This window comes from Homarus americanus, unplaced genomic scaffold, assembly GCF_018991925.1.
Source record: "Homarus americanus isolate GMGI-L3 unplaced genomic scaffold, GMGI_Hamer_2.0 scaffold13550, whole genome shotgun sequence".
In the NCBI taxonomy this organism is placed as follows: domain Eukaryota; kingdom Metazoa; phylum Arthropoda; class Malacostraca; order Decapoda; family Nephropidae; genus Homarus; species Homarus americanus.
In genome coordinates this window covers 239,200-265,977 of record NW_024744241.1, presented here as the reverse complement: position 1 = coordinate 265,977, position 26,778 = coordinate 239,200, and the positions used below count along the sequence as shown (strand labels likewise).

The following is a 26,778-nucleotide window of genomic DNA, read 5'->3' as shown; positions in this document are numbered from 1 at the left end:
GTTAACCGAGGGATCGCTGTACTGTAAATTTCAAGTTTAACCCCGTTCATTATTGGTGGGTGTTCTTAAGGCTGGGACCTCCTGGACTGTATATGCACATGCTGGTTAGTTGATGGGTGGTGGTAGTGGTGGTAGGTAGGTCAGTTGATAAACAGCCATCAGATGGAGATGATACATAAGCCTTTCAAATGTACAGTATTTTATACTGTTTTGTACTTCATTTATATTGGTACATACTTCACTTATTTTTATGTGTTATAAATGTTTCTACAAAAACTTCTTCTGGGAGACATGGTTGTAAGAACAAATCGTTTGATGACAAATGTATGGACAAAAAATATCATACTATCCTGTGTACAGGGTGTATTGTATTTAATGTGTATTTAATAGAAGTTACACCACACACATTCTGAAAATTAATTAGATGAAATAATCTCTAGGATATTCAAACCAACCAGTTTAAAAATAACAAAACTTTTATTTTATCTTGCAATGAACTTCACAGTTCTTTTATTCCTCGACCGACCACTCCCCAGTCTTCCTGAGGCATTCTGTATGTCATGTTATCCATACGAATAACCTCAATACCAGCTCCGTAGTAACTTATGACATAGTGTGAGCCATCAGCGGGCCCAACTGTCTGTGTGGCAATGAGAATTATGTCGATAAGTTGTCCTAGGAAGAGGAATCCCAGGGTACAGAATTTGGCCAAACCAACAGCGTAGTAGCCAAGGTATATACGATCTACTCCAAACATCCCAAGAAATACGGACAGGAGCAACGCCGTTTCATAAGAATAACCATTTGTATACCTGCAAGTGTAAAAAAATTATTATTAAATTTTAATCTATTTGGTTTTCATATTGTACAATTACCCATTAGTAAAAACAGAAGAACACTGTAAATGGAGTTTTGTGTCAGGGAAGTACAGTACAGTATATACTATATACAGTATGTGAATGCATGTGAACATATACAGTCAACAAATGAGCATAGGCCAAAGACGAGCATGTGTTCATGAATACAGTGCAGTAAACCTCTTATTTAGTGGACTATATGGAGAGCATATTCCATTGTATCGAGGATCTGTTAGATATAAAACCGAGGTCCTATAGATGTAAAACCGAGGTCCTATAGATGTAAAACACTCATCTAATGGATTATATGAAGAGAAAAGTCCGTTATATGGAGATTTCTCTGTACAGTCAATTCCTGAATATTGTTAAGGTTACATTCTTAGACAACCTACAGTTAACTGAATCACAAATTTGATACTCCATTCTGAAAGTCACAAAAGTTATTGGAATTTGTAGTGATTCTGAAATGTAATTTGTAATATATTTTCTATTTTAAGCACATTTGTTTTCACTAATTAATACATATAAAATGTAAATAACAGTAGATTTAATTAAGGTTGTTGAGATCAATTTGAAAAAAGTCAAAGAAGGTACAATTCCAACATAGGTCACCCAAAAAAGTACAGAGTAAAAATATGCAAGGTAAATTAAGTACTGTATATAAATCATGAGAAACAAATTAACTGGTTTTCCTTTTAAATATAATACAGTAAATAAATGTAGATCTACAACATGATGTTACAAAAAAATGTTTTAACAATCAAAACCTGCATAGAGAAAGCTGAGAGGGAGTTGTTTGTCACAACAGCCTGCGACAAACACTTGCAAGGTAAAAAAACATGAACAGGATGTATTCTCAGATAGCGTTAACCAGGGCAACTCAGACTGGCAAATGACAAACATTTTGATGACTCCTTTATTTTTCATTTGATTTTGCAGATATTTATATGGTATCATACCTATGTACAGCTACTTACTGAATTATAATGAGAGTTATGTGGTCTAATTCACTTGCAGTTACGGGGCAAAACTGGACCAGCACTGGGGCGAATGTGAACCAGTCACAGAATTCCTATAAAATTTTGTTTTCTTGATCTTTTTATTTTTTTGTTTTACACCTTATAAAACATCTTTCCTGTCTATTTACACTACTGTACAAAAAAAATTTTTTCAATATTTTTATTTATTTATTTTACTGTAATATTTCTGCAATTCCGCAAATTTTCATGAGTGTTTCCCAATTACTGTGTCCATCACTTGTTCGTGCTCGTTTGAGAAAAAATAAAATAAATTCATTACACTATTGGGGGTCCCTGGGTTATGAATGGTTCCCGTTCCTGAGGACGTTCTTAAATCTGATTTGTACGGAAGTCGGAACACGTGCTACGTACATACCATACTTATAGAACGATGTTTAAAACCCCACTATATCATAGCCTAAGTCCTTATATACATCTAAAATCACTTAATTTAAGACAAAATAAGAAAAAGAATGACAAAATACAGTAATGAAAGTAAAAAATAAGTCATCAGGTAAATAAAACACTGTAAATTTTAAGTTTAACCCATTTGTATCGGCAGGCGTTCGAAAGTTGAACGTTTGTAAGTTGGGGACCTCCTGTAGTCTAGTGTGGCTTAGAAATAAAGAAAATATAATATAAAACTATAAAATAATATAAATTAAGAGCATGGGTGTGTATGTGTATGGAGTGAGCCGAGATAGACCTTTCCCTCCACTTATATCTCTCTCCTCACCAACCAGCCCAGCCGGTGTTACCTGCATCACCTCTCCCACATTTGCTGGCCTTTTATACTCCTTTATTGAGACAGCATCATCATCTATCTCTACACATAACCCTCTGGATTTCCACACTTAGAGTATTTTATACTTTCTCAGACCCCGATTAAAAAACTATACAATGATGTTACTAATTTACAAGTAAAGTAGATCAAGTGACTCTACATCTGACCAACTTACTTGCAAGGAATTTCACGTTCAAAAGTCCCATTGTTTGTTTCTGTGCAAATGATCCCGGGGGCTGAGGTACACAGAACTTTAGCCCAACCCTCTTTTGTGCATCCTCGAGGTTGTTGTGTCCTGGGGTCTATGTTCACTTCAGTACACAGATATTGGCCAGGTTGCAAGGAGGAACAATTGGTGAAGTATTCCCCACATACTCCACCAACCATAAACAATGCCAGCAAAGAACATATGATGTACTGCTTGTAGCGGTGGCTGGAGATGCCTCCCTTGAGATATTTTTGTAAAATTCTCATCTCATTGATGCTCTGCAACCATAGAGAGGTTGTTAACCAAGAAGTCTATCCATCATAAGCTTCAAGAAAGAGTCTTAGTGCTGCAAGCTGGAACAAACTGAAAGAATAAAGTTGGGAATAAAAGAAATGTTTTTCACCTAATTATCTATTCAAGTTTTCTTGTATCAAAACAAGATTTTTTTCTTAATTGTCAGAGAAAAGACAAGAAAATGTATATAATAACAACAAAAACATTTATTCACTGGTTACCGAGTGATTCCAGGACAATTTATGCAAAAACAAAAAAAGGTATATTCCACTATACCCTCTTTGAGTTTTCTGTAACTTATTGTACAGCATTGTCTTTACCATAAACAATATCTGAAAATTTAGCTCAATCCAAGTCATAGTTACAAAATTACTACCAGTGACTAATTTTTTTTTTTAGGGGGAGAGTTGCACAGTCAAAGATAAAAATCTCAACACCTTGAGATCAAGCAATGTACAGTACTGTACATGCTTGTATATCTAAGACTTACATACTTTTGAGTGTTTTGAGTCTATTGTAGATTTATATAAACAAATAATTTAAAATCTTGGTCACTACAGGAGCTTGGAGAATAATTCTAAGTTATCTGAAAGGTATCTTGATACAGAGACCCAAAAAAAAAACATCCAGGTGCACACGAATGGTAAAGTATTACCCTGGAAAGTTTCAAGCTGAAATAAAGGACAAGAATGGTAAACCTCCCCTTCTTCAACATTTACTTCCATAAGTAGTACAGGAATTATGGTGGGTACAGCTTTTCTCAAACAAACCATTCCTGAACTGTTTACAGTACCCAATTTACAAAGCTTCAGTTTGTGTAAATTCAAAGTAAATAACAAAATACAGTATTTACCCATGCTTTGATTTATGTACGAAAACCCTAAAGTTATGAAATAAATGTTGCCATTTTTTTTTTCGTCAATACAGGTGCTCCTGTACTTAGGTGCACCTGCATATAGGAAAACATACTGTACAGTACTGTACTTCACTTTAATTTATGAAACATCGATCTACGAAAGATTTTTCAGGAATGGAACTTTTGGGTAAATCATGAAATATCTGTACTTTATCCTTTCCAACACTTGATGACTTCCTACACAGTGTTATTTTGGGTAAAAGTTACATCATCATCCTGTTAGAAGGAGCCACTTTAGGAAATAATTGTATAGAAGAAAACGTATTTCTTACATCTCTAATATTAATAAAATGGCAGAGGAATAGTAGCTGAGACCGATTTACCATGAATAAGATAAAATAAACGACCCAACATTAGCTACCTAACCTCCTACCATACCTATCATAGGATGGAAGTGCCTTATTTTAGGTTAGGTAGGTTGGTTGGTTAGGGTGTTATTTTGGTAAAGATTCGTTTTATGACATAACGAGAGTTTCATGATGGAAATAGGTTTTTCTTATATTTTTCATGGTGATTTGAACAAAATTCGTTCACTGAATATCACCTTTATTTCCGTGGCTTATGCTTTTTTTTTATTAGATATGACCCAATAAACACCAACAGAACCTTTGAAAACCCTACCTAACATATCCTAACCTATAACTGTATTATATCTTATTTTACCTTATTTATCTGATGGACGCACATAAATCGATACCCTGTACTGTGAACCAGATTTCATACACAACCAAAAGTGCTTATATCAGTTGGATCTCATCCGGAGAAAAAGACGGTACAAGAATGGACTTTAAGTTCACTAAACAAAAATACAACGAAACAAAAAAAGATCACTTTCTCCTCCGCCGTTAGTTAAATAATACAAGTTTAGCTTTGTATAGGATTAAGAATTTCCGAGGTAAAGTTTGTTTTTTAACTCCACATTTTCTCCTCATCTTCAAATCTCTGCCCACTTTATGCAAATTATATGAATTAATCAAGGAAAAAAGGTCATATTCATTCCATTCAGCCTGAAAAACATAAACCTATTTCTGTTGTCATTCCCGTTATGGCATAAAACAAATCTTTACCATTATTTTTGTTAACAGTTCATATCGAAAGTTTGATGGGAAGTGTTCAGTTGCTTTTAAGTCAAGCTCTCTCGCTAGCATGTATGTCAACAATTTATCCATAAACGTGGTATCTATGCACTGACCCAGCATATTTACACAATAAAAACTTAATTAAAAAATGTATTAAAGTTGTAATTCCTCCAACCTTCTTTGGGTATATGGGAAGTAAGAAACAAGTTTTCTTTTATAGAATTTGTCCTAAAAAGGCTCCTTCTAACAGGACTTTGTTGTAAACGATTACCAACCTTTTTTGCGAAAAGCTCGTATGAAAAGTTCACCGGGAAACATTCGCTTGTTTAGCATTAGGATGCCTTGCTGGGACTCATGTCAACATTGAATATAAAATTTGCACATGTACAGGCCATATTTACTCAATAAAACTTAAAAAACACAATAGTTGGAAAGTTACAATTCCCCCACTTTTTTGGGGGGTAATTTTTAAGATGTAGGGAACAAGTTCTCTTCATATAATAAATCTTAAAGCTCTTGATGCTTGCGTGTTGTAAACAATTACCATATTTCATTTAAAAAATCCCAAAACTCATTATCTTTATTGACGTCGCTGTTCTATACATTTCCAAAGTAATTTAATGAACCAATTTAGGTTATCGTCACGTTATCATGCAGAACGATTATAAGGAAATACTTGTTCACACACAGGGTGGTAGACCTATAGCACGATCTATCAGCCCAAGCTGTGGAATGAACAGTAGTACTGGACTTTAAAATAGCCTTTGACCAAATTATCAAGAACAATGGGGGGGGGGGGATCCTACACAGGCCATGGCCCACTTCCCCCGGCATGGCCATCTCTAGTAGATGGCCATTAGGTAAATAAGGTAAATATAGCGTTAAGAATGAGTACAAACTATCCTCTAGCATCATCTCCCTTTAAATAAACATTAACATTATAGTAACAGGTGACGTCAGGGAATGGATAATAACAGATATGTACTCACTTTAAACACTGTACATCAGCTGTTGTTGTTATGGCAGCGAACACCACCTGTCACCATCCCTCCTCACACCAAGCTAGTTTGGCCAACACACTTGCCAGCAAATCTCGTAGTCGCTCTCTCGAACAAGGTTTCCAAGCATACTGTATTCCAGTGCGACCCCAAGTTATTATTAAATGTCACACATACGCACACAGGATAGAGAGAGATAGAGCACACCATCCCACTATAACTCAACATATTTAACCAGTCGCCAACCGAACATTTCATCACCAAGACACAACATCACGAATTTTCTTTTCATCCATCATTTCACCACATAAACACTGAACTCTGAAAAGAGCTGAATACTGCTTACTAAATAAATAAAACAACGATATTCATTCCTAGTTGTAAGATTATCCACAATAGTATTGGCTTGAGGAATATAAACGTGAGTGTGTGTTGAATCAGCTCTTCTGGTGGTTTTGTCAGACACATCGACTGTGATTGGTATAGACCATATTTCATATCTAACATGTGTACGTAATTGTTATTTTTATACCTGGGGTATATGAGGTTAAGCAACATAACATACAATGTCTAAGCTGAAGTTTGACATACAGTTTGGGTAATATTTTTTTTATAAACACTATTGACGAGAAGCTGCCTCACAGACAGTGCTTCCAAATTGTACCAGGGCCATGTTGTTTTCGTCCTTTAATTAGAGGACCAACAGTATCCTTGTTTTCATTTTACTCCTGGCATACGCATAAAAGGAATTGGGATCTTTCTTAATATTTTGGGGTAATTTCATCTCGAAATGCCGTTTGGCTGATCTAATTTCCTGATTGGCAACATTTAGGGCTCTTTCGTCTTTCGTTTTCTACAGCAGGATGCCCTGCGCTCCGATACTTTTACTTTTATCCTCTTCGCCACTGATCGGCTTGTTAGCCGCCCGGGCGATCGGTCACGTCTCTTTTCCTTTATATTCTTCACCAAAAGGTCGGCTCGCTAGCCGCCCGGGCGATCGGTCACGTCTCTGTCACGCACTGTTGGCAAATACTGGGCATGCACCGGCTCCTGAATGTACCTGAACCCGCTCCAGTGTTGGTCAAGTCTTCTCTTGAAAGAGCTCACACTCGGTGCCGTCACAACACTCTCTGGTAGATTGTTCCAAGAGTTTACAACCCTCACTCCGAAAAAGTTTGCCCTCACGGTTTTCCGGACTTGCGGCTTCTTCAATCTTGAGCTGTGACCCCTTGTGGGGCGAGCGTCCGCCAGCTCCAAGTAAGGACACTCAACTGAGTAGTGCCCCCTGAGATGCTTATAAACCTCAAACCTCAACTAGGTCCCCCCATCTGTTATTCATCCACCTGATCTTATTCCCTCTTCTCTTTGTTTTTCTGGGGTATACAGTACATTCCTCTACTGTTAACCCAACCATTTTCATGAAGTTTTGCATTGACTCGTCTATGTCTGCCTCCTCTCTAACGATTTCCTTCCCAATTAATTATCTTTAGTTTGCCAAATGTCACGCATGAGCTCGTAATCTCCATGGTTGAAGTCATAGTATTCCTCCTCAACTACTTTCTCTCGACTATCAACGACTGTATTCCATCTTAGTATGAAGTGGTCGCTGGTCGGAGTAGTTCTTCCCTGACTTGGACCTCGTCCACCAATAGCCTCCTCAGTCGCTAATACCAAATCTGGAATGTTGTCTCCACTCGTGGAGGCGGACCAACATTTTAGCTTAAGGTCCGCGTAGGTAACATTCCTACAAATCTAAACAAATAAAAAAAAAATCCCCTCGTGGGTTCCGACACGTGTTGTGTGAGGTATGAGTGTTGAATGAGATCAAGAAATTCTTCTCCTTCGGTTTGTGTGGTAAGAGTCACCCCAGTCTATTGTCGTATGATTAAAATCTCATGATAGGGCTTATGTTCTGGATGCTGCCTGGATGACTCTATGGAGATCTGCTACAATATACATACAGGTATATGAGCTTCTTTGGGGCGACATTAAAATTATACCGTCTTTTGTAGTAAACAACACTATCTTTACATTTATAAACGTCATTGGTAAGTGATAGCTAACATGAGACATAAAACTTGGCCAGGAACAGAGTCCTCTTGAACCAGTTGTCTTAATTACTACAGTAGTTTTTAGCTAACATTAGCCATCATAGGTGAGGACCTTGACCACGACTTGTTACAAAGTAAGCGGGTTAATAATAACGCTTATCATGGAGGCCAAAATTATTGCAAGTTGGTTACTTGATATCCCACTGAAGCAACTATTTATCATATGCAGTCCAACTTCAAGACGATGGCTTGCTGGGTAGCTTAGTCATTTGTGCTGTTCATTGCCGGACTACAAGCAACTAAAGAGGAGAATAAACACAAGTACTGGTATCAGAAGAAAATGACTATATCATTGCATACAAGAGATAAGACGTATCACCTCAAAGATTCTTGGTTTGAGTCTAATACGCAGTTTGCTCTGGCCGAGACAGCAAGCACTACCTCCTCCTCTACGGCAATTCAAACTGTTGTAACCTTCCAGCTATTTTCTGCGAGAAACCAAGTGAGTTCTCTGATCAACCACTGATGTTTCCTGAGTAAAAGCCAGGTTACTTTTTGACCAGTTATCATGTCCCCTCACCAGGATCAGTGGACTTTTCTAACCATTCGCTGACGCTTCCTCACCAAAACCAGATGAGTTTCCCAATTAGTTACTGCTGTTGCTATACAATAATGATCATAATTATACAGTACTGTGTTCCCGCACGTCAAGTACTTGTCTTCCTATCATCCAGATAACGTTCATGAGTGTCTTATTCGTGGTCTTTATAAACACCTTTTGATTCTCTCTCACATACACCCTGATCCTCTCACACCCCCTGATCCTCTCACACCCCCTGATCCTCTCACACCCCCTGATCCTCTCACACGTCACATCACCTCTTTACATTACCTATAGCCTGAATCACATCCTATTGTTATGGTCTTTTACGAATTTCTGTCAGGTAACTTTTGTGTAAACCGTAATTAGTATTTAAAATATCAAAATGAATGCTAGTGGTTTAGAATAAAGTTTCCTTGCGCCCTTTTACCATGACTATTATTGTTAGTTGACTCTAGGAGGTTTAATTCATACAATATACACTGAGTTCTATTTTCTGAAGTTGTTTACGTCTTGGCAATTGTGTTATGGACGATACTGTGTGTGTGTGTGTGTGTGTGTGTGTGTGTGTGTGTGTGTGTGTGTGTGTGTGTGTGTGTGTGTGTGTGTGTGTGTGTGTGTGTTTGAAATAATAAATCTTCTTTATACTCATTTAAAGCAACAACTTTTACGCTATAGTCAACAAGTGGTATTATACTACTGTATTTGTTTATCGTATTCATTATAGATAGTCTTTAATTATGTTCCAGACTTTCCAGGTGAATACTGCAGTTGAAGGAGAAATCGTAAACGTATCAAACTACAATACTCTGTGATAAAATTTCTGATAACTGTCCCTTGCCAACTTTTACCTAATCTAACTTAACTTAACTCAAGCAAAATTAAACAACGTTACACCGAGAATCATGAAGTTATAGCACAAGTTTGGAGTCTTTCTTGTGTTATTTTTCACCAATAATTTTCAAACAAACAATTTTTGTCTTTATTTTCCGTCGAGATGTATTGTGGCAATTTGTGGGCATTACAGTCAGCGTTGTATCATTGAAGACGTCGTGAGTGCTGTTCACCTCCGCACTGTTCAAACACGAGTGCTGCTCAATCTACAGTCATAACTATAAATATGTTCCAAATAATTTAATACTATTATAATGGAAATGTGGGACCTGTATATTCTTTTAGTCTTAATTTCTGCACAAATGATGACAAATCTCAATGTTAGTTTATTTTTAATGATGAGTAAATGGTCCTTTTTGTTTATTGAAGGATGAGTTACCACCTAAACTACGATATGCTGTAATAGATCTTATCTGTGTATGATTTTTTACAACAATGCTGATTATATACTTGAGTGCTGCCCGGCCGAAGTTACATGCAGTAGATATTATACAATATTAGGTTAGGTTAGATGTCCTATAACCATTGTCGGGGTTTCTGAATGAGATTGGTCACGTATGAATTCTCGACATATGTAAGGGAATTTAATTTGCTTAGTGTTTTGTTATGCACCTGAATTAAATCTATCTAGACTTCTTTAGGGGACATTTGATAGATTTCTATATGTAATTTGTCCTAGTCAAAGACTCCAGCAAATTAATAGACCACTAAAATGCGCCAGATGAACATAGTATTGAACGGAGCCGGGAGAGCCAACGCGACAGTTGAAGATAGAGGGAATTCAGAAACTATCATTTACTGGATATGCTGATAGTCAACAGATGAAGCGATTAAATATTTTGAAGGGTTTAACACCGAGTCAGTTACTGAACAACTGGAGACCAAAAAAAAAAAAAAATATAGCATTGAAGGTACAGTACAGTAGAATTAAAGTTACATATTATACTGTATATAGCCCATGGCTGATATACTTCCTCACCATGACCCAATAAAAATGCCGGGTTGGTTTCACAGTGATATGACTTGGTACACCTTCAACACAATGTCCCAGTAACGCACAAGTAGTGACAATATTAATGGTGGTAGTAGATCCCTCAGATAAATGTTTGATCTCCAGATGAGAAGACACCACATTGGAATTACCGAGTTACGAACCTTTAGTGATGGCAGTCTATCTCACAAATGGAGTACATAATAAACCTAGTATTCACAAAAGGTAAGATAATGCTTGTAAAACCAATGATAATTCTTAAATTGTTATTGGCGGCAGTCCTCCGAGCAGCTAGACTGATTAGAAAGATATCAAGAAAAGTATTATATATCTTAAATCACGTAGATGAAATTAGAAGTTAAGTCCCTCATACTAACTCATGATATTCCTGGTGATCTCATTAAGGCCAAACCAACTGCTGAAAATTTCCTTGTGGTGGGAAAGGCTTCTGGCTCACCCACTAGGTAAACTGGACAGGGGACAAATCGTTTGGTGAGATACAGATAAGGTAAAGATTACAAAAGACAAACATTGATCTTTGTTCGGGGTGATTCTAAAGTATGTATAAATTGGAAGAAATTGGGCAGCTATAATGAGGCAGTTCGAATCACAACATCAGTGATTCGATATAAGTACCGAATCACAATGGGTCAGGGTTCGGCTTTGATTACCAACCCATTAGTTACGTTAGCACACTTAAAGTGACTTTATTTCCATAGAATCTTGAGAGTTTTGTCTGCCAATGTTCGATCTTAATAATGTTTTTATATTCGCCAATTTCCTTCATTTACATATAAAAGTAAACTAGTAGACTTATATCATCAATTGCTCTTTTATAATTCATCAATTCAAATGTTTTAAAGAATATTACGACCAACATCATTACGGTAAACTTAACTCTTACTATTTACAGCTTATAGTGACATGCATCTTACAATATTGTTGAAATCGAAAGCATAGCGACATAAGCAGTAATATTCGAAAAATTACAATTGTCTTACCTTTTGTAATGTTATTTCTCAAGACTACAACAAGCGGTAAAGACAAGGCCTCACCCAGTACTAAACGACCTTGCTGTGACGTCTGTAAATCTCAACATTAGTGAGTGGACACAACTTAAGCTCCTCCACACCTCTGTCACAACAACCTCTACTACACCATTCTGAAACATGGTAAGTCGGGCCGGTACTAGCTACTTCTTAAGCCAAATTAAAGTTGACACTACTATTATCTTTCGTTCCTTGTACCAGTGTTGTGTGTTGGGTTGACAGTATATTCCTTGTACTAGCGTTGCGTGAAGCTAACAGTATATTCCTTGTACCAGTGTTGTGTGTTGGGTTGACAGTATATTCCTTGTACTAGTGTTGTCATATCTTGGATGCTTTCGAACATTTTGTTAAGTGAACGACGCTGGTTTCATGACCCAGAAAACATTATCACTGACGCGTGTACTTGATTTGATGTTGTGATGGACCATTATGGAGTAAGCTCAATTAAGGGCTTGGCAAGGACAAAACATACAAAACCTCACCATCGGCCAATTGAAAGTGTTGTGAGTTGTTTTATCTTGCTGTACCTGATCTAAAACATGATTGTTCTCTCACTCTTTTTTCTCTTCGTTATCAAGCCATTCAGTTACAGTTCTACTTGTTTCCACGTGTTTTTAGCTTTCTTATATACTGTATGTACTCTCTCGATGCTGGCTTACCTTTGAATGCCTTCATTTGTTTTCTTTTTTTTTTTTCATTTCTGATGTTATGTATAAATCGTAGGCATTTATTTTGTACTGTTTGTAATTTATTGATTCTTGTGTCACTAAATGCCTTGATTGGTACAGACGTGTAGAACATTACTGTGTATAGTTTGGTTTTGTTTTATTTGTTTAAGTTTTTGAAAATCTTGTTTTTTTTTTAAAGTTTGTTTTGTAACTTCTTGGTTTTTTTCTTTAAGTTTTTGGTCCTAATATGTGGCCTTTATTGGCGTATGGGTATATCTCTCTTTTTTGTTTGGCGATTGGTATGAGTTTAAATTTATTTATGTTTTTTTTTTTCTTCCATTTCTTTTCGTAGTCGTTTGTTCTTTATTTCTTGTGCTGTATAGCGTTCCATCATTGCTTCTGACTTCCCTGGATATGATATGTGATGTCGTCAGTGAAGATGATGTTTTCGCTATGTTGAAAGCGTTCTGATAGGTTGCTTGTATATAGTTATAGAGAATAGTATTGGGGACAGAACGCCCCCATAGGCACACCACTTTCTAAGGAGGGTTGGTCCTAATATTGTCTGACACTTCCTCTCGGAGAACAAAAACAACCATATGAGTTGTTACTTCATGTGGCGCTTCCTTGAAAGAAGCCTTCAGTAGTGTAACATCGTCTTGCATTACACAGTGTCTTACAGGACAACACCATTTAGTGTTTTAACGCCCTCTTATATAATCTCCCCCAAAGAACAACGACGACTCTCAGTGGTGCAGCTTCCTACATTGCTACATTCTTCCACAGGATCTTAATCTGCTGGAGTGTAAGGTTTGCTACAACAGATTTGATGATGTTCGTCGACCACGTACTCTACCCTGTGGCCACACCTTCTGTACTTGTTGTCTTACTGAAACCATCAAGGTTGGCAGTTCTCACTGTCCAAGCTGTCGCATCCAACACAGGTCCTCTGCTGTGACGGATTTTCCTATCAACTTCATGGCCGAGGCTTTTATGAAATCTCTGGGAAAAGTTGAAACCTCGACAAAAAGAGAAAAAAGACACCAAGTTAATGTCACTGTTAGGGGAATCAGTAGGAGACTTAAAGAATTAAAAATCGAACAAGAAAACATCGTCCGCACGTTGATTGGTAACTGTCTACAAACAAAATCTCAGATGAACAAATACGAGACCTACATAATCATATGGAAGGAGGAAGTTAATGAGATTATTACTCAGTTTGGTGCTATGACAAATGAAACACTGAAGAACTTAGAAGAAGAACACTCCAGACTGACGAGGTTGGAACAAGAAGGAGATGAAGATGTGAAACAGTTGGAAGCCATCTTGGGGACACTGGATAAGGCCACCAGTTCTCAAGAGGCTGGTGCTGCTATTGATGAGACTGAGAACTACGTTGCTGCGGCACAGAACTGGAACACTAAGTGTCAAGAATGCTTCCCAAGTGTCAACACTATCCATACTACCTTTAAGGTAAGCGAAAACATTAGTATACAACTTGATAAATATCTAGTGACGTAAAATATACCTAGTACAGGCCTAAAAATGTTTCCCCCTAACCTGAATGCAATGTTTAACTGTTCCGTACATCTCTTCACACATATGTATACTTCCACTCACCCATTAAAAAACCAGATGCATAATATCACAGAAGTTATTGAAATGTCATTACTTCTCGGCATAAAATATAAGAATATGTTGTGATAAGGAAAATTAAAATCAGCAAGTGAGATAAAATAGCATACACAGGAAATATAACTCCAAGAGGCAGGACAAGTTATAGAGGAGTGAGTTAAGTTACCTCCTTTAAAATTAAGTATGATATTGGCTGGTCCTGTACTCAACATTCCTTAAATACACTAAATTTGTCACTTGTTTTATATCATTGTTGTCTATCATGATCATTGGTTTAGGGTTTATTTTGAGTTATTTCACTTCTGTTCTATTCTCCTCCAAATCATTCCTCTGACAATACTGTAAATCTTTTATAAGCTTCAACTTTATTTTTTTTTATTTCTGCCTCTATTTTAAATTTTCCTAAATCCCATTCGACTTTATCCAGTATTTTTATTTTTAATTTCTGAAGTTTTTGACTAACTGGAACATGTTGTAACCCATAGTCTATATTTCTTAAGTTCCTGGGTCTCTTCTCATTAATCCTTGACTCTATTATTTACACTGTGGTATCCTGGGTTGGTGGGGAGTATTTTCATATATAAAGATACTTCGGGTGATTTTGAAACAGTGTATTTGCAATTATCATTTTTCTTTCCTCGCAAAAGTCAATTAATTTTCTTTTTCATTTTATTACCCAACCCTTGTGGAAGTCAAATAAACGATACTCGTTATGCTGTGATAAATAAAAAAAAATCTGGTCTGCTCATTCTACAGATGTGAGTATATAAGAACACATTAAGAGATATTATTTTAGTCCACCGATAACCTTCTTCTGTTAACAGTTAAGGGAGATTATGAAGATGCTAGAGAGAATGGGCTCGATCACTGCGACAGATACCCTCCCACAATTTGATGCTACATCCAGTATCCAGGAAAAGGTTGATAAGATTATAGGAAACATGTCTTTTGTTGTGCACGAAGAACCTCCACAGCAAACAGTGGAGCAGCTACCGAACACACGACTTACTGTGAGTTGAAGTTGTTTGACTATTCCAGCAAAGTACAAAACCATATCACTATTTTCATATTGAGTGTCAGGTTTAAATACAGTAAAGTAATTACGGTAAAGTAATAATTCTTAAGGTTCAGACGCCTTTGGAAGTATTATTACGGGAGACGTATGTAGTGGTCGAAAGGAATGACTGAAATTAAGAGCACCTGTGCCTGAAGCCAGATGTTCCCTTAATGTAAGGTAACTGTCCAATTCATACCACACAACAAATCAAATACCGGGTAATTTGACCTTTCTTATACGTAGTGCCCTGTGCAGGCCTAAGATGAATGTAGGTCAGTGTGGGCATCATTGTCCTTCAGATGACACACTGCTATGTGTACTTCTGTTCCATTATAATGTTAAAAAATGGTCAACACAGGTAAATTTCAAGTATTTACTTGGCAGATTGATAGTTTACGCTCCGGGGCAAGATCTGTAAACACCTTGCTGAGGAATGGTCAGGTGTTGGCTATACAGGAGGGTGAAGAGCTCAGCTCAGCTAAGATTTCACTGGCAGGCGAGAAGATGTGCCTGCACCATCTGCAGAAGATTCCTCTGCCCCCTGATGCTCACATTGTTATGGTTAGTTCATCCAAAACACTGTGTTTCTACCTTGTATTCACAATGTTCCCTTGAAGCCAATTTAAGGATATCTTACATTTTAATTTCCGTCACGCTTTGCACCTTCAAAACTCCTCCATACATGGTAACACTCTGGTGCATCATCTGATCATCAGATCTTCTCACGCGGATGTGAATAAATAATGTGCAGCCAGACACAGTGCCTCACATTGATGTAATGAAGCAGTTGTGAACAAGTCACCCTTTGTGTACAGAACTAAACAATGTATTTGAAATGCTCTGTAACATTTAATACTACACTAACCTGACTACTGGAGTCTGATAAACACCCTTTGTGATCTCTACTCTGTAATCCTTCTACGCTATAGTTCAAAGGATGAGTATGGGGCGCACAATAAACTAGTCGCTGTATTTGGCAAATTAAAAAAAAAAATCAAATCCACGGTACAAAACCAGCCTTCACCCTACAGTATAAAATAACACCCTCCCCCACCCCCCTACAGCATTGTTGAACTGTCTTATAACACTGACAGTAACATATGTCATTGGTTAGTCATTTACAGAGTGAATATACAGTTATACTTTATTACAGCACAGCCAATTGATGAAGGCGATAGACCTCTCCTCTGCCACGGTGTTCCTCGACTTGGCATGGGATGGCATGAATAAAGGCCGACTCCACATCCGGCTGTTATCCGCTCATTCTTTCGAGTGGATCCGTCAATTCGTGGCCATGTGTACGGGAGAGTGGGGACCTTCTTATGTTAACTCGCACTTTGTTGAGCTAGAAAAAGGTTGTAAATGGGAGCGTGTTGTGGCTGGCGATTATGAGTACAACAATGGGAAAGGAGGAGCTGCCATAAAACGTGGCTTGGTTTTGTCTGATTGGGAGGGCTTGTATTCTGTCGGAACTGTAGCTGCGAGATGGTGGGGAAGTGACGCTACAGCAACACAATTCGTCATCTACACCAAAGCCATGTCAGAAGAATCACACCCACTTATCATCGGTAATGTTGTGAGTGGTATGCCTCTTCTTAAGTTAGCAGTCAGTCTCAGCGATGTTACCCAGGTTCTCGTGATTGACAGTGGCATTGTTCTTTCATTCTAACTGTACTAACTGGTATTTACTGTCATAGGCTAAGTGTGATGATAGTAATGTGTCAATGGCTGTTGGTGATGTATAGTGAAGTATAGTGATAGCTGTGATGAGGTATGGTGATGGTGACTGTTGGTAATTGTAATGGTTAGTAAGAAATAGTGGTGATAATGTTCTGTGTTGTTGATGGCGGTGATGAGGTGCGGGGACTGTGGTGATGATGGTGATGATGACTCTCATTGCCTGTCACTGTTGTGGTACCATCATCATCATCATCACACTGTCACCTCTCTTTTCGCAGCTATTTCATTTATCATCGTAATGAAAGCATATCAAAACTCACACCTAAGTTACAAACTCCATTTTTTACTATAAATATTAACACCATTATCACCATTAACACGATTGTCACCATTATTATTACTTATTGTAAAGACCTTTAACACAAACCATAATTGCCTTGGTCATTTCACCATACAGCATCAGATCATACACTATCTTCACTGTTGACACCATCATACACTATCTTCACTGTTGACACCATCATACACTATCTTCGCTGTTGACACCATCATACACTATCTTCGCTGTTGACACCATCATACACTATCTTCGCTGTTGACACCATCATACACTATCTTCGCTGTTGATCACCATGTCTGACACCATCATACTGTTGACACCATCATACACCACACCATCATACACTATCTTCGCTGTTGACACCATCATACACTATCTTCGCTGTTGACACCATCATACACTATCTTCGCTGTTGACACCATCATACACTATCTTCGCTGTTGACACCATCATACACTATCTTCACTGTTGACACCATCATACACTAACTTCACTGCTGACACCATCATACACTATCTTCGCTGTTGACACCATCATACACTATCTTCGCTGTTGACACCATCATACACTAACTTCACTGCTGACACCATCATACACTAACTTCACTGCTGACACCATCATGCACTAACTTCACTGCTGACACCATCATACACTAACTTCACTGCTGACACCATCATACACTAACTTCACTGCTGACACCATCATACACTAACTTCACTGCTGACACCATCATACACTAACTTCACTGCTGACACCATCATACACTAACTTCACTGCTGACACCATCATACATTAACTTCACTGCTGACACCATCATACATTAACTTGACACCACTGCTGACACCATCATACACTAACTTCACTGCTGACACCATCATACACTAACTTCACTGCTGACACCATCATACACTAACTTCACTGCTGACACCATCATACACTAACTTCACTGCTGACACCATCATACACTAACTTCACTGCTGACACCATCATACACTAACTTCACTGCTGACACCATCATACACTAACTTCACTGCTGACACCATCATACACTAACTTCACTGCTGACACCATCATACACTAATTTAACCTAACCTATGATAAGACATTGTTAACTTGAGACCCTCATTAACCTTCGTATATTACCTAGTGAATGTGTACACAAAATATAATTGCTATTTTGAATGATTTAGGTTAGGTTTGGTTTGGTTTGGTTAGGTTAGGTTAGGTTAGGTTAGGTTAGGTTAGGTTAGGTTAGGTTAGGTTAGGTTTGGTTTGGTTAGGTTAGGTTAGGTTAGGGTAGTTTAGGCTATCATAGGTTAGGTTAGGGTAGGTTAGGTTAAGACTTATAACCTAGAAAAAATGTGTAATACAAATTTTAGTTGGCTGGACAGATGGACATGTTACTGTAATGCTCCATCCAACTTGGCTTAAAGGATAATAAAAATGTATATATGAATAAAAAAATAAACATATGTAAGAATCTTTAATTTTTCTCTTTGATGCAGTTGTATCGGTCGTCTTTATTCCATTCTCCAGTACCAGACTGAGAGCCAGGCTAATTTTGCATGTTTTCCTTCTCCGCTAATACGGGAGGACACAAATTTCTTGCTATGGGTTGAAATTTTGATTGTGGTAGTAGTGGTGGTGGTTTATGGTGTATCAGACACTTGGGGTTGTTATACACTTAATATATGTTGTTATACATTTATTATATGATGTATCAGACACACTTGGGGTTATTACGAGGAACACATAAGGATGCAGCTCCCAATATACTTAGAGGTATGCTTGACTTTGGGTCAGCTCCCACTTAGAGCCCTGAAGATTATTTCCCGCACAAATCATTCATTTCAACATTCATATATATATTAAAATCTTAATACAGGTTTGTAAGAAATGCCTACTAAAGTTTTTCCGAATTAAAATCATAATTTAACATTACCTATTTCTCCTTTCTGACTGCACCATCAAAATAGTTAACAATGTTTCAAATGGCAAAGAAAACTACTATGAACTGCTTAAGCAATTTGTGTAAAATAATTCCACAGAAAATTACTCACTGCTACAGTAGAACAGATCGTTGCAATGGTGTGAGTGATTATGGAGTTGGTACGACAGTGATGAGTCAATATAGTCATGCTTTAATACAAGTGAGTCATAACGATGATGATTCACTATAAACTAGCGGTGAGTCATGAGTGACGAGCCACCATAGAGCGAGGTGAGTCATTACAGTGAGTGGTGAGTCACTAAGAATGATTCTAGATATAAGTCAATACGGAGATGAATTACTCCACAAGGGAGGCGAGAGTCTAAGCTGGTGGACTCAGAACGGCAGGACAACACCGCAGTCCACCACAGTCACATTGGTAATATCACTTAGCTTCACTGTTGACTGGACTACCTCCAGACCACTCACTACCTCACCAAACATCAGTGGGTGTGAATCTTCTGAAGTGACTCTCGTGTAGATGATGAACTGTGCTGCTGTGTCGTCACTTCCCCACCACAACCCCGCCACCGTCCCCCTGGAGTACAACCCCTCGTACTTGGTCATCCCTACCTCAGGATGTACTGCCGCTCCTCCCTTTCCATTGTTGTGTTCGTAGTCACCCGTTACCACTCGCTCCCAAAATGAACCTCTCTCCACTACAAGAAATCTCGTGTTGACATAGGAAGGGCCCCGCTGTCCAGTACACAGGGCCAGGAAGTGTTGGGCTCGCTGGCAGCAGTCGGTGGGATACAGACGGATGTAGACTCTTCCCTTTGAGTTTGGCCAAGCCAGGTCAAGGAACACCACGGTGGATTCAGGGTCCAACACCTTCATCACCGTGTTGTGCTGTGGTAAATAATGTTATGCTGATTCATCAATGCAATTTAAGTTAATTCAATTTTAACTCACTTTCCTAATTCTCCAACAATTTAATATGAAAAAAGTTCCATATTGGTGTTGTAGGGTGTGGGAAGGTGGGGAATAGTTTTGTTGGATTGTAAGTCCCGATGACAAAAACTTGGTGATTGGCTGGTGATTACATCCCTGGTAACTGGTGGTGGTTGGTAATATAAGAGTAACTGGTACTAACTGGGCTCTCCACGCCAGGAATATATTTTCTAGTTGTTTTGTTCTTTTTTTTCCACCCCTAGGACATAAAATTTAGAATCACGTCATCATCAAACACTTAACAGCGAACATTCTTATCAACGCATCACAATATGATTTCATGGAGAGAAAATCTTGTCCGGCAAACTTCATCATTTTCCTTAAAACGTTAACAGACTACGTGGACCAAGGTTTACCAATGGATGTCTTGTGAATTGTGGCAACTGTGTGGAATGCTTATCTAACATCCTTAGTCTGGCTACTATGGCGACGTTTCTTGAGGCCATTCTGGGTGTTTTAACACGATGTCTAAAAACACAGCGCTACCACATTTAAAAAAAATGCCAGCCACTGTACCAGGTATAGGTGCAAAAGACTGTACACTCGCTCCAAAAGTGTCTTTATGGTTTTGTGTGAGACAATATGACACAACGAACGAAGGATTTTGACAATCCTACCGAGACAACAGGAGTCGCAGTGTTCATTTTGAAATTAATTGGACCCCTCCTTAAAGATACTTTTTGGAGTGTGTACATGAATTTTTCGAAGGTACTTGATAAAGTTTCACGTGTACGATTAATGTCTAAGATTCAGGCACTTGACACCGCAGGCAAAATATTGAAGTGGATTAACAACTGGCTTGAAGACGGCAACAAAGAGTGGTCATGAACGGAGTACATTCAGAATGGAACATTGTTCACAATGGAATACTACAAGGATTTATTTTCGCACCCACCCTTTATGTGATCTACATTAACAATATTGGGGAAAATAGATCGAGCCATATAATCAAGTCTGCAGTCGACAAGAAGATATTTGGGAAGGTGACAAGTCAAGAAGGTGTTGCAAGATCTGTAAGAGCTGATCCAAATGGTTGCAAGACTGGCAAATGTTTTTTAATGTAAAGTAGGTAATTATTTATGACCAACCCGCGGCCGAAATTGATAGAAACGATTTTGAAAACACCAGATTTTCATTGTTTTTTTTACAGTGGACACTGTTGTAGTTTGTGCAAGTGTGTTAAAAAATAGTTATTTCTAAAATAAACGTAACTTAACCTTTGTGGGTATGAAAAAAACAGACCTAACCAACCTAGTCAAACAAACCTTCCTAACATTTACTTAACAGAAGGAACCTACTATGATATGGTTTAATTTTAGGCTCTTTCTGGGTGTGAGATCATGCGGCCACTTCGGCGCTTATGCAGCCCGGGCAGCGGAGTGATTTATTATGATGGCGGGAACGTCGGGCCACGGCGTTGAGGAAGTGATGAACAAATTTCTTTCCGGTCTGAGAGCACAGGGATTCCCGCAGTGTGGACAGTCTCTATTTAAAGAAACAATGCCGTGGTCTTTGAACAATAAAGGGTCTCGTTGTCTTTATCCCTAAAATCGCAAATTACGCCCAAAAAGACCAAGTGAGAGCAGCAGTGAAAATAGCCAACCGAATTTCAAATAATATGATAAGAAATGCTCCTTTGTACGGGAAATACTGTACAGGTATATAGATATGAAAACCTTACCTCCAGAAAGACCCTTAGAAAATGTGCAATGCATTAAGTAAATTAGGTAGATAAATAAGAGTTGTTCATATTCAACTGACCTCAATAATGTGGACATCAGGAGACAGAGGTTTATCCTGTAGGTAATGGAGAAACATCTTTTCCTCCATCAGGGAAATCTTAGCCGAACGGATACCTCCACTTTCATGCACAGCCGCCACCTGGCCGTCCAACAGTAACTTCTTTAAGTGTTCTGTCCTGGTGCGTAGAGTGTCAACCTGCCAAGTCAATCCTTCATAGTTATCTTGTATAAAGTTATGCAATATGGCTGGTCAGTAGCAGGTTGGTTACTAAGGGACACATGTACAGTGCTGATGATTGTTGGCCAATAGTAAGGTGGTTTTGAAGGGAATCAATGACCAGTATAACAAACAACTTTAACTCACAGTCAATAGAGTGTTTTGCAGGTGTCTGAATGCCCACGGTGTGATGTTGATGTGTTGAGTGTTTCTTGTAATAAAGTCAACTTTCTCCTTGATGGTGGAGGCAGAGTCAGCCAAAGGGCCGGGGGTAGCACACCTAGCCTTACTCTTCATTATCTCCAGGAACCCCTTGAATGTCTCCTTTACCTATAACGAAGGAATATCACATTTCGAGTCAGCAAATCTCATACATTAATCCCAGTAAAACTTCTCTGGGTATTACTCTCATTCTTTGCAGTGTACAGTTCCATCCAAAATTCTCTTGACACTTGGCAGTTTCTGGTATCAACTTGGGAGGTTAAAATATGAGGTCGGTTTACAGAACTGGTGAATACTGATTTTCATTATAAATGTGTCAGAATAACGAGAAAATAACACTGAAATACAAGAAAAACATGAGTTAACAGATGCCCTAATCACTCTTACACGACCCAAAAGTAGATGCCAGATATTGCCAAGTATCCAAGGGTTCTGTGTTATTGAACAGCCTTATTTGATTCTGAGAAATGATGATAATTTCTTCTGTGATCCTTAACCTTCAACCTTCACAGCAGTGCTAATGGCAAACAGGAAAATTATTGTGTACTAACAAGATAACAAATAATTTGTATCTTACCATCAGGGTATTGCGGACGGTGCTGACGTTAGGAAAGCGTTCCTGGCACTTGTTGTTCCAGTCCTGTGCTGCAGCACCACAGATCTCTGCCTCATCAATGGCAAAACCAACCTCTTGAGCACTGTTGGCCCTTGTGAGGATTCCTAAAGCGGCCTCCAGCTGTCTCTCATCTCCTCTCCCTTCTTTTCTCATCTCTCTCAACCTTTGGTGTTCCTCCTCCAAGTTTTCTAGTGCGGTATTCATTATAATTTCAAACTGAGTAATTTTATTTAGGTCGTCCTTCCATTTGATGATGTGTTTCTCATACTCGTCCAGCTGAGATCTACTTTGGTAACACAGCTTAGACAATGTACGGACAATAGTCACTTGTTCACCTCTCAGTGACTCAAGTTTTCCGCCGATACCTTTTGTACTAACACTGTCTTCTGTTCTTGTTGTCGTTGTTGTCGTCGAGGTACTAACTTCTCTTAGAGATTTTAGGAAAGCCTCGGCCATGTAATTAATAGGAAATTCTGTTGCAGAGGTGGCTGTGAGTTTGAATCTACATTTTGGGCAGCAAGGGCTCTCATTCTTGAGGGCCTGATTAATACAGCTCGTACAGAAGGTGTGGCCACAGGAAAGAGAACGTGGTCGGAGGTTATCAGTAAATTTGTTGAAGCAAACCTTACATTCCAGCAGATCATTGTCATCCTGTTGAAAATTATAACATTACCATTAAGTTATACATCTGAAAGTTGTTTTAGTTGATGTTGTTGTGTGGTACAAAAAGCATAACACTACAGTAAAGGGTTAAGTCATTCGTCATGAGGTGGGATTTGAGGTGCATTTGGTGAAATATCCTGGGATAACAGATTAACTCTTCCCAGGTACAGTTCTCACCAGTCAAGTAGTACAAGTAGTAGTAGTACTCTTGTTTCTTGAAGCTCTTATGTACTATAATTGTACAGTTATATATTCACTCTAATATGGGTAGTTACTTAATAATACGCTTCAAACTCAAACTGTACAGCACTTTTCAGAAATAACTAGATTAAACATTTGTATTGACAGATAGAATATAAAAAGTTACCTAAGTATGCCCAATAGTAAAACTTTAACAAATTAAATAACAGTACTTTGGATGGATGTTTTAAGAGAGGAAGAACAATAACAGTTTATATAGAACAGTCATCATCATTATAAACCTGAACCATTATACAAAGCCAAGTTTTATATGATAACCTCTCTCTCTCTCTCTCTCTCTCTCTCTCTCTCTCTCTCTCTCAAGAATATAAATGACCAATCTTGTATTCTTCATTTGGCTTCTTGTCTTCACCATTTTAAGCCACATTGTATAAATACTCTTAACTGGCCCTAAGGAATATTAAACACACACACTAATATTATGGTATAAACTAGGGTCTCCTTAGGGTGAGTTTTAACCCTTACGTATTTTCTTCCATCCTAGTTTAATATTTCTTTAAAATCGTGTGAGATAAATCAAGTATCTTCTCAGCGCGTAGGTATTATAATAACAATAATAACTTACTGTATCTCAAGCTGCCATACGATAGCTTACAGCATCTCATTCTAGCATACGATAGCTTACAGCATCTCAAGCTTACTGGTCAGACTACTCACCTGATTGTCCGTACGAGACATCATTAATAGGTTAGAGAATTCGCCTGACTTTGAGGGGGAATCAGGCTACAGTACAGACAGGTTGTAATACTTGGACAAAAGTAGAGGAACGCCAACTAACACGTTCTTACTCCAGAACAAACACTGTAATAAAGTCACTTGGTTATCAGGAGAAATGATAATGGCGTATCTCTCTCTCCTTTTCATGTTGCAGTATTAATTATGTTATTTATTATTTTGTGTTAATTTTGAGGAGTAAATAACACAAGCAACTTAGTTAAACAACCAGGTGTCGTCTAGTGGTCAGGTTGTTAGAGAGTGTAAGACATAGAACAGTAATGAGGTGATTATAGTAAACAATTTATCAATGTGTTGCAACTCAGGCTGGTCACTCCGACACAAACCATTGTTGTTAACCAGGCGTGTGATCACAGTTACTGAATCAACACTCACTCATACTTAGTAAATTCGGTTAGTCACAGTTCCTGGCCAAGGCACACGAGTTGTCAGATACACTATACAGTACAACACCAATAATCCGCCATCACCAGGAAAATATCAATACACTCAGCTGACTATCTACGGTACATTGTAAATAGCTCGCGGTAGAGAGGAAAATTTGTATTGAATTTTCTCGTTTTGGGACAACTATTGGTGGTGTATTATACTAGAAACGATCAGCAATAACTTATATGTTTATCTAAATCATAAAAAAAATGTCGTGGAACCTCAATACCTTCTTCGTCTCCTCTCTTATTTTTCTCTTTTTTTTTTAATTAATATTTTAGTTAGGTGTAGTTTCTCACATATATTCGTTATTACATACCTGTACTTCACCTTGAGTTTACCTGTCGTATATACAGTGTTCACCTCTACACGTTGTCACACTGTCTCTTATTTCTTCGACATACTTGTCAAATTACCTGCCCCGTCGGGTGGTCGGTATCTACTCTGTTAAACAATATTAACAAGTACTGGGCATGTACGGGATCTTGATTGTGCCTGAAATTATGCCAGTGGTGGTGTAATCTAGTCGTAAATAAACTCTTACTCTTCCTCCAAAGAAGTTAGTCCTGACAGTTTTCTTGAGTGAGAGTCTTTTAACGCGAGGCTGTGACTTCTAGTGGAGCAGCCATCCACTAACTCTGAACATGGATACTATACATTACTCTGAGGAATGTCCTTTGGGATGCTTATAGCACCTCTATCAAATTGTCCTCACATTCTCTTTTTTAACTTTTTACTTTTATCCTCTTCGCCACTGATCGGCTTGTTAGCCGCTTGGGCGATCGGTCACGTCTCTAATTACTTTTGCTTTTCATTTATCTTCTTCACCAAAAGATTGGCTCGCTAGCCGCCCGGGCGATCGGTCATGTCTCTGTCACGCACTGTTGGCAAATACTGGCCATGCACCGGCTCCTGAATGTACCTGAAACCGCTCACACTCGGTGCCGTCACAACACTCTCTGGAAGATTGTTCCAAGAGTTTACAACCCTCACTCCGAAAAAGTTTGCCCTCACAGTTTTCTGGACCTGCGGCTTCTTCAATCTTGAGCTGTGACCCCTTGTGGGGCGAGCTTCCGCCAGCTCCAAGTAAGGACACTCAACTGAGTAGTGCCCCCTGAGATGCTTATACACCTCAACTAGGTTCCCCCTTGCCCGTCTGTAGTATAAGCTAGGCAAGTTCAGGCGCTCCAATCTCTCAGGGTAGCTGAGGTGCCGAAGTGCAGGCACCATTCTGGTGGCCCTCCTTTGAACATTTTCAACCAACTGACATCCCTAGCATATCTCGGGGACCAGATGGGGAAGCACTTCACTCCTGAAGATCGTCTAGATATCTGAACGACCTTCTTATAAGACCCAATAATTTATTTGCCTGATTTACCCTCTTCTCGCAATAGCCCGAGAACTTCAGCTCATTGTCAACATACACACCTAGGTCCTTCTCACATACAATCTCAACTAGTGCAGTTTCTTCATCCCGTTGGGACATATGATACGCCTCCTTACCGTTGGTACGCCCCAGGTGCATCATCTTACACTTCGTGACATTGAATCTCAGCAGCCATTTCTTCGACCATTGTAATTTCCCTTGTAATATTTGCACCTTGGCCTGGCCTTATCCTGAACTAGGTAACAGTTGAATCTGAATGACAACACTATATGGTGACTGGTGCCAACTGGGGCAAGGTGTTCCAGTTTGGCCACCATACCCTCCTCGTTTGTTATGATGAGGTCAAGTGGCTTGGGTGTTTGCTCCCCTCTGTAATGTGTCGGGTCTCTTAACATGTTGGAACAGAAAATTATCTCTCAGAGTTTCTACAAATTAATGTAAAAA

The 26,778-nt window shown here is 38.6% G+C and overlaps 3 protein-coding genes across 6 annotated transcripts; 1 reads left to right on the top strand and 2 right to left on the bottom strand.

Annotated features, from left to right (window-relative positions):
* Positions 1 to 458: 458 nt before the first annotated feature.
* Positions 459 to 6,606, bottom strand: LOC121877661 (TM2 domain-containing protein CG10795-like). Of its 2 annotated transcripts, none has more exons than XM_042383479.1 (3): positions 6,147 to 6,606; positions 2,836 to 3,146; positions 459 to 812 (listed from the first exon to the last, which is right to left on the bottom strand). In XM_042383479.1, the coding sequence occupies exons 2-3, from the start codon at positions 3,132 to 3,134 to the stop codon at positions 500 to 502; spliced, it is 612 nt and encodes a 203-aa protein (XP_042239413.1). In that variant the 5' UTR covers positions 3,135 to 3,146; positions 6,147 to 6,606; the 3' UTR covers positions 459 to 499. The 2 variants fall into 2 exon arrangements, with proteins under 2 accessions (XP_042239413.1, XP_042239412.1); XM_042383478.1 differs by having other exon boundaries at positions 2,836 to 3,231; positions 6,147 to 6,605.
* A 1,925-nt stretch (positions 6,607 to 8,531) lies between these two features.
* LOC121877664 lies at positions 8,532 to 17,345 on the top strand. Of its 2 annotated transcripts, XM_042383484.1 has the most exons (6): positions 8,621 to 8,708; positions 11,717 to 11,864; positions 13,196 to 13,882; positions 14,869 to 15,054; positions 15,486 to 15,662; positions 16,255 to 17,345. In XM_042383484.1, the coding sequence occupies exons 2-6, from the start codon at positions 11,862 to 11,864 to the stop codon at positions 16,768 to 16,770; spliced, it is 1,569 nt and encodes a 522-aa protein (XP_042239418.1). In that variant the 5' UTR covers positions 8,621 to 8,708; positions 11,717 to 11,861; the 3' UTR covers positions 16,771 to 17,345. The 2 variants fall into 2 exon arrangements, with proteins under 2 accessions (XP_042239416.1, XP_042239418.1); XM_042383482.1 differs by lacking the exon at positions 11,717 to 11,864 and having other exon boundaries at positions 8,532 to 8,708.
* A 1,466-nt stretch (positions 17,346 to 18,811) lies between these two features.
* On the bottom strand, positions 18,812 to 25,688 carry LOC121877665 (probable inactive serine/threonine-protein kinase DDB_G0274613). Of its 2 annotated transcripts, none has more exons than XM_042383485.1 (5): positions 24,441 to 24,891; positions 22,821 to 23,510; positions 22,169 to 22,351; positions 21,824 to 22,000; positions 18,812 to 19,960 (listed from the first exon to the last, which is right to left on the bottom strand). In XM_042383485.1, exons 1-5 carry the CDS (start codon positions 24,462 to 24,464, stop codon positions 19,448 to 19,450), a joined length of 1,587 nt encoding a protein of 528 aa, XP_042239419.1. In that variant the 5' UTR covers positions 24,465 to 24,891; the 3' UTR covers positions 18,812 to 19,447. The 2 variants fall into 2 exon arrangements, with proteins under 2 accessions (XP_042239419.1, XP_042239420.1); XM_042383486.1 differs by lacking the exon at positions 18,812 to 19,960 and adding an exon at positions 20,695 to 21,547 and having other exon boundaries at positions 24,441 to 25,688.
* Between the last annotated feature and the right edge of the window lie 1,090 nt (positions 25,689 to 26,778).